The 7037-nt window shown below is 59.7% G+C and overlaps 1 protein-coding gene across 2 annotated transcripts; it reads right to left on the bottom strand.

Moving 5' to 3' along the window:
- Positions 1-1314: 1314 nt before the first annotated feature.
- On the bottom strand, positions 1315-6057 carry DLX1 (distal-less homeobox 1). Of its 2 annotated transcripts, XM_084892280.1 has the most exons (3): positions 5167-6050; positions 4274-4473; positions 2655-3025 (listed from the first exon to the last, which is right to left on the bottom strand). In XM_084892280.1, exons 1-3 carry the CDS (start codon positions 5480-5482, stop codon positions 2771-2773), a joined length of 771 nt encoding a protein of 256 aa, XP_084748406.1. In that variant the 5' UTR covers positions 5483-6050; the 3' UTR covers positions 2655-2770. The 2 variants fall into 2 exon arrangements, with proteins under 2 accessions (XP_084748407.1, XP_084748406.1); XM_084892281.1 differs by lacking the exon at positions 4274-4473 and having other exon boundaries at positions 1315-3025; positions 5167-6057.
- Positions 6058-7037: the final 980 nt, after the last annotated feature.

The following is a 7037-nucleotide window of genomic DNA, read 5'->3' as shown; positions in this document are numbered from 1 at the left end:
CGGGGCTCCGCGGTCTGTCCCCTCATTCGCGCGCCAGGCTCTGGTGACCTGCGGGAGGAGAAAAGCCCCAAACCCAGCCCCAGAAAGGGTCCCGAGGTGGTCCCGAGCTCCATCCCCCACTATGTCCTAGCTTTTTTCAACCCCCCCCCCCCCCACACACACACACACACACGCACACATACACCCCTGACGCTTCCCCTCCCCTCCCCAAAGGGCGTCGGAAGAGCCCGGCACATCTGCTCTTTCACCAGCACCAATTGAAAAATGGGTGCTTGTCACAACACACATCACTGCCTTCCCTCTTCAACTTCCCGCCGCGCGCTGCCAAGGGTCCCCCCAAGGCGGAGGGCAGGTTGAGAGAAGCGGGGCTCGCTCCACGCAGCCGGGCGAGGCCCGCACCTTTCCCGAACCTCCTCCGCCAGGCTGCGGGACTGGGGTTGGGGTTGGGGTTGGGGTTGGGCAGAAGCACCGGACCGGGGTAGTTGTAACCTGCTCCCCCGGCTCATGGTCAGGTCATCTGGAGCCAACTGGTCTGAGCGGTTCATGGAGGTGCCCCCTCACTGGCCTGGCTGGGAGACTTTGGGAAGGCTGGGGCTGGGTGCTCCACTCGCCCACCAGACCCTTCATCCCGCCCAGGCTCCTCCGTCCCCGGAGGAGAAAAAGCCCGGGGTCCTCAGGCAGGAATGGGCCCCGCCTTGTGCGAGGCGCCTTGTGGATGGGAGTGGCTGTGGAGGGCCCCGGTGGCGCCTGGAGACTGTCCCCCGGAGCTCACTGATTGATTGGGGGTTAGCCTGACAGACGTATCCTTCCGGCCCTTTTCCGGCGTCTGGCCGAGTCTTTTCCTGGTCCAGATCCAGCGCCCTCCAGGCAAGCAAAAGCCAGGAGGCCAGATCCCCACAGAGGCGAAGGGCCCAGCCAGGTGTCTCCTTCTCCTGGTTTCTAGGACTCCCTAGAAACTGTGTGTGTGTGTGTGTGTGTGTGTGTGTGTGTGTGTGTGTGGAGGGGTGTCACTCAAATCTCACAGGCCCACTGTCTTTGAGTTCTGCTTTGATCTCCTCCTCTCAGCCGGCCTTCACCATCCCTTTGGTGCCTGAGCACCTGTTCCTGGTCCTCCTTCCCGGAGACCCTTCCAGCCCAGGTGGGATCAGACCCCATGTCAGACAGGAGCTAGGCGCCAGGCGAGAACAGCGCCAGCGGGCCCAGGCCCCGTATTCTGTGGTCTGGGGTTAGTCCTTGCCCCTGCATTGCGTCCCCAGAGGTTGGAGCCTGGCTGGCCCCCAGCACCCACTCACACAGCACACCGCACAGCAGCTCTTTCTCGAAACCATAATTTTACTGTCAAAGAAACTTTATAACTTATTTACAAAGTTCTTTTCTCCCCCCCCCTCCAAGATACAAAGCAATAAGTTAACATTCTCAATATAAAACTAAACTTTGACATAGAGAACACAAAACATGGTTGATTTCAACTGATCACATTTTCCAAATTTCACAAGTAAAATGTCAAGATTCTCATTTCACAAAGCATCGGGTTTTACAGCCACACACAACGGAACGGGGAAAAAAAAAAAAGCTAAACTTGTGCAACATGTTTACGGAACAACAATAATAATAATAACAATAATAATTAATAACAATAATATGTACAGCGATTAGATCCTGCACTGGAGGCTGTGTGTTCAGGTGGGGACTGGCATTGTTCTGGCCGCGCCTCTGGGGGTTATTGTAAAGCTGCTGTGTTTGCTTACTTTATAGCCCACCAGCCTGGGGGGACTTGCTCACACCCGCCTCTTTTCTCACCGCTGCCCTCGCTCTCTTTCTCCCTAAGGAGAGAATTCGGATTTTCCTACTTGTCCAGGCAAGGAGACTAAGCGTTCTTCTCCAAATGAGAAATTGTGTTGGCTTCAATTCTTTCCTTTTAAAAACATGTAAAATATGCAAATCATTCGACTCCAACCTCTCTAGACCAGTGAAGTACAAAAGTTACTGTGTAAGGTCCTCCTTATCCATTTTTTCCCGGGTGCATTTGAAGTGACCTGTACGTTTGGACAGTGCCCGCCTCATGTCCCATAGAATTGCGTACTGGCCAATATCCAGCGTCAGGTGAAGTCCATTTCTCCATAAATAAGCCCCCTCCCTCCAAGTTCCCCCCGTTCCCCAGTGAGCTACACAGGTGTTTGGGCAGGCCCAGGAAAAGGTCGGAAAGGATCAAACATCCAAGCATCCGGGACTGGGTGGCCTGGTGGACAGCGCCTCCCGGGACCTGGTGACGTTTTCAGAGGCCGCAGAATGAGGACAGCGGACAGAGGAGGACCTCGACTTGTCAGGGCACAGATATAGAGCGGAAGGAGACAAGAGACGGACAGGACAGAAAATAGCTTTTGCTTTTTCTACATTGCTTTTGATTTGTTTGTTTTTTTCCTGATGGTCCCACACAACCGAGGGTTCCTTGTCTGGTCCGGTCCGACAGGCTATCTTGCTGATTGAGCTGTCTCCTCCGGCGGCTATGACTGAGCTCCGAGGCCTCTCCCTCTGCTGCTCGAGGCCCAGGCCAGGGTTCAGGCGAGGGTGTGGATGCCAGGGAAGTAGCCAGTCCAGACAGCAAGAGGCTCTGAGGAGGCGGTGTGCATCCTGTCTCCACGGTTCCTTCTTCTTTCCCGCTGAGCCCTTCTCTGGGTGCAGGGCACACAATTGGGTGGACGGACCCGGAGGCAGGAGGGACCCGGACCGGGGACAATGGGAAGGAGGTGGGCGGGAGCGCTGGGCGACCTCACATGAGTTGGGGTTGCTGCATAGCTTCTTGGTGCGCCGAGGGGTACCAGGACGTGTAGCTGGGGATGTAGGAGCCCGTGCTGCTGCCTGAGCCCTTTCCGGACGAGGAGCTGGGGTTCCATCCGGGGGGCACGGGCGGGGAGCCCGCAGACAGCCCCCGGCCGTTGGCGAGCGCGCTCCCCTCCAGAGCCGCCCCGCCCTGCTTCATCAGCTTCTTGAACTTGGAGCGCTTGTTCTGGAACCAGATCTTGACCTGCAAGAGCGGATAGCAACGTGACTCCAGGGCTAGTTCCATGGTGCCCATCATGGTTGTGGGGAGATGAGGTGACAGCGAGAGAGGATGCCCCTCACCCCCCTGGAGAAGGGACAACTCGCAGCTGGGGGACCAGACCACCACCATCACCACCAATAAGAGCCTGGAGGCAGGGCAGCTCCCCTAGGGCCAGGGGGCGTGGTGGTGAGAGGTGAGCAGGGCTCTAGGCCTTCTCCTGCCAGGGACTCGGCCCAACCTTGGCTGGCAATCCCCTGGGGAAGAGGCAGGGCCTGCACACCAGAGAGCCTTCAGTTCCAACAGGATCACCAATAAAAGACTTGAGTGGAGAAAAGGAGTGGAGGGAATTTATTTGCAATGCAACCTGCCTTCTCTTTGCCATCCTTTCTGCCCTCCAGGGAGCTGGAGACTGACCAGGAAGCCGCAAGGTTTTGTTAAACTTTTCATCGGGACTTAAGTAAACCTTTTCTTAATGTCTGTTTGTCTCCCCAGCTCGGCTCCAAATCCCGGCCCCAGCGTTGGAAACCCGCGACATCCGTCCTCAGAACGCCCATGGGCTCCCCGGACACTCAGAGAAATTGGAAAGGAAGGTCCGTTTCTCCTCTGGGGTCTGGGGCTTGGGTGGTGTGAGAAGGCAAAAGAAAGGACCCCTTCCCCCCGCCCCCACACACACTCACACACACCTCAAGAAGCAGGAGGAGAGGGAGAAGGAGGAGAAGGAAAAGGAGGAGGGAGACAGGAGCTCAGGCCGGGCCCCAAGTGATTAGCTGCACACTTTAAAGGCAAAGAAGGGATTAAGCCCATTGTTCCAGTTGTTCGGGCACGTGTGACTTCAGAATCCCCAAAATCCCCAAACAAAACGTATGGGGAAATCCTCCCCGAGCCCTAATCAGATTGTCCAGGGTTGCAGGTCCCGGAGGCAGGCAGCTCGGAGTATGGGGTGCAGAGTGCAGGGAGAGCCAGGGCAGAGAGAAAGAAGAAGGAGAGCCGCTGGGAGGACCAGGGGTGGCGGGCACACACATACACACCACACACACACACACACACACACACACACACATATACCCACACATACACACACACATACACACCACACACACACACACACACACACACACACACACACACTTCCTCCCATCCCAGACCCTGAGGGCCAGAGACCAAAAAATGAATCTGGGGCGCAGGCTGGCCACGCAAACCTGCGAGCCGGTGGGGCAGCAGCGGGGGTACCTGCGTCTGCGTGAGTCCCAAGGAGGCCGCGAGCTCCGCCCTCTCGGGCAGAGCCAGGTACTGAGTTTGCTGGAATCTCCGGTTCAAAGCCTGCAGCTGCAAACTGGAGTAGATTGTCCTGGGCTTGCGGATCTTTTTCCCCTTGCCATTGAAGCGCACCTCACCGCCCTCCACCACGGTGCTCTTCTCGGAGTCGGCCCCTGGAGGGACAGCAGAAGCGGGGGCCCCAGTTAATTCGAGGGACAGCTTTCAGGGAGGGGAGCCTGGGGCAAGCGGCCACCGAGCGGGGCAGCGGAGGGAGGCAGGGCCCGGAGAGACAATGCTCAAGGAACTCCCCAAGCCCTGGAGGGAAGGCCCCGCAAACCCCAGGGCCGGGCCCGGGCCGCTGCAGGCGGACTGGGACAGCTCCCAGGCGCGCGGCCCCTGCCGTTGCAGGGAAAGTTTGCCGTGTTGCAGGCGGGTAGTTGAAGTTTAATTGCCCTTAATTGCACACATTGTTTATCGCGCTACGCAATAAATAATTACCGAGACTAATGCGCGCACATGTGGGTTTCTGTTTTCCAGCGGGGCATTGTGCGCTCGGCGCACGGAGCCACCCAGAGGCCCAGCTAAGTGCCAGGGGACGCTCTCAGATGGATGTCTCCTCTGCTGGAGAGTTGTTAGTTAGGTGGTTTTTTTTTTTTTCCCCCTTTCTTAATTTTCTTTGCTATGACAAGGATCCATAGATTGATACCCGAAACCTCCACTGCTCCTGCGGCGCTCTCCCCACCCCCACCCCACCTCTCTCTCTCCACCTCTCCCTCCTCTCTCTCTTTCTCTCTCTCCCTCCCTCCTTCCCCTCCCTCTCTCCCTCCATACCTCTTAGGCTCCCTCTCCCGGGCAGGCGCACGTACCTGGGTCCTCCAGGCGGCTCTGGGCGAGGCTGGCGCTGCCGGGGTAGGACTGCACGGAACTGATGTAGGGGCTGGACGCGTGGCTGCTGACCGAGTTGACGTAGGGGTAGCCCAGCGGTCGGGAGAAGGACGAGGCCGAGCTGTAGGCGCCGTCGGACTGCGCGTGGCCCGCCGCCGAGTGTAAACAGTGCATGGAGTAGTGCCCGTGGGACATGGGAGAAGGAGGCATTTGCTGGTTGGGCGGCCCAAACTCCATAAACACCGCCTTGCCCGACACGGGGCTGTTGAGACTTTCTGGCATGGTGGTCATGGTCATCTCTTCTCGCGGGGGTCTGGGTGTGTGGGTCTCTCTCCCCTCTCCTCTGCTTTTCCTTTTTGGGGGTCTCTGTGTTTCTCAGGGCAGGAAGGGACCCGATTTAAGCAGCACAGGGGTTTTCACTTTCCATTCATAAGAAAATGGAGTTTGTCTCTTTGAAAAGTCTAAAGCATGATGCCGCCGAGCTCCCCAAACTCGCTTCAAAGCTTTGACTCAGCCAAGGTCATAAATATTCATGAGCCGGCGGAGCTGATTGGTCCGTCGCCTTGCATAATCGCCGGGGATTGGTCCGAGGCGCTCCGGCTCGGCTGGACTAGAGCGGGCGAGGCGGCCGGGTCTCGGGAGAGCCGCGTCCCCGGTTCCCGGCCGGGCTCGCTCGGCTGCAAAAGAGCGCGGCAAGCGGGGCGCACAATGAACGGGCCCGCGGCTCCCAGGCCTCCCGCCTCCCGGAGCGCCTCAGTCCCCAGAAAACAACCTGCGACCTAGCGGTCGCCCTCCCTCCCCCTGCGATCCCGGTCCTCCTCCCATCCCAACCCCGGGGACCGGGCACGGCTTCCCCCAGCCGCCGCCGGGTCCGGCGCGGGGCGAGGGCAGCTCAGGAGCCTGGCCGCGGCCTCCGTGCGCGACGTCGCACCCTGGGGGCCGATGGAGGCGGCTAACGGGGCGCGGTCCAGCCCAGCTTCTGGCGCCCCACGCAGCGCTCTCCCGCAGGCCCCCATCCCCCCAGCCTGGGTTCGCTCGGCCACATCCCCCCCGCCCCCCGGGGGTGAGATCTGGGGCCCTCGGGCGAACTCACTCACTCGGCCGCCCCGCCGTCGCTCCCTGGGGCCGGCTCGCATTGCTCCGGGCCCAGCTGGCCGCTCTAGTGCGAGGCTGCACCGGTCTGGCTGATGAAAGCAGTGCGCGCGGGAGAGCCAGGAACCCGCGCCTCTCCTCCCAGGAAAGGCGGCCGCACCGCCCTCCACTCCCCCGACACCCCCGTCCTCCCTCCGCCGCCCCCTCCCCTCTTCGCTCCCCCGCGCCTGGAGCCCCTGGGGCGCGGCGCCGAGCAGAGCCCCGGAGCTGGAGGGCTCAGGTCTGCTTGGGCAGCGGAGGCCAGGTGGTCATTTTCCGGCCTCCTGGAGTCCGGCGAGATCCCGGGGTTTAGGAGACCCCGCAACCCGCGGCAAAACCAGGCCGATAACGGGCTCACTTATCTTGTGTGCGGACGTGTCTCTCGCCGTCGCCCAGGATCCTCTTCATTTTCAGTGTCCACTGGGCCTGGGGGCAGGGCTGGTGGAGGCAAAAGCTGCCAAGGCCTCCTGTCTTCTCGGGCGCTAGGTACAGAAAAGTGCACAAAAATACCCCCTTTCTCCTCCCCCCTCCCCGCCCCCCGCTGTAACCACCACCCAGCCACGCTGTCTTCCAGGGGCTCTGGGTTCCCGATCCCTCTAGCCTCACGTTGCATCCCAAATCACTTTGTTAGGTAATTAGGAAGTGTTGGTAATTATTTCTTTCATACTGTAGCGGTGTGGCGGGAACCGGGGGGGAAATGATCTTGTGAAAGTTCACACGT

This window comes from Pipistrellus hanaki (assembly GCF_964339955.1).
Source record: "Pipistrellus hanaki genome assembly, chromosome: 8".
In the NCBI taxonomy this organism is placed as follows: Eukaryota; Metazoa; Chordata; class Mammalia; order Chiroptera; family Vespertilionidae; genus Pipistrellus; species Pipistrellus hanaki.
Note: the sequence above shows the minus strand (reverse complement) of the source record. Positions and strands in the feature narration are given on the sequence as shown.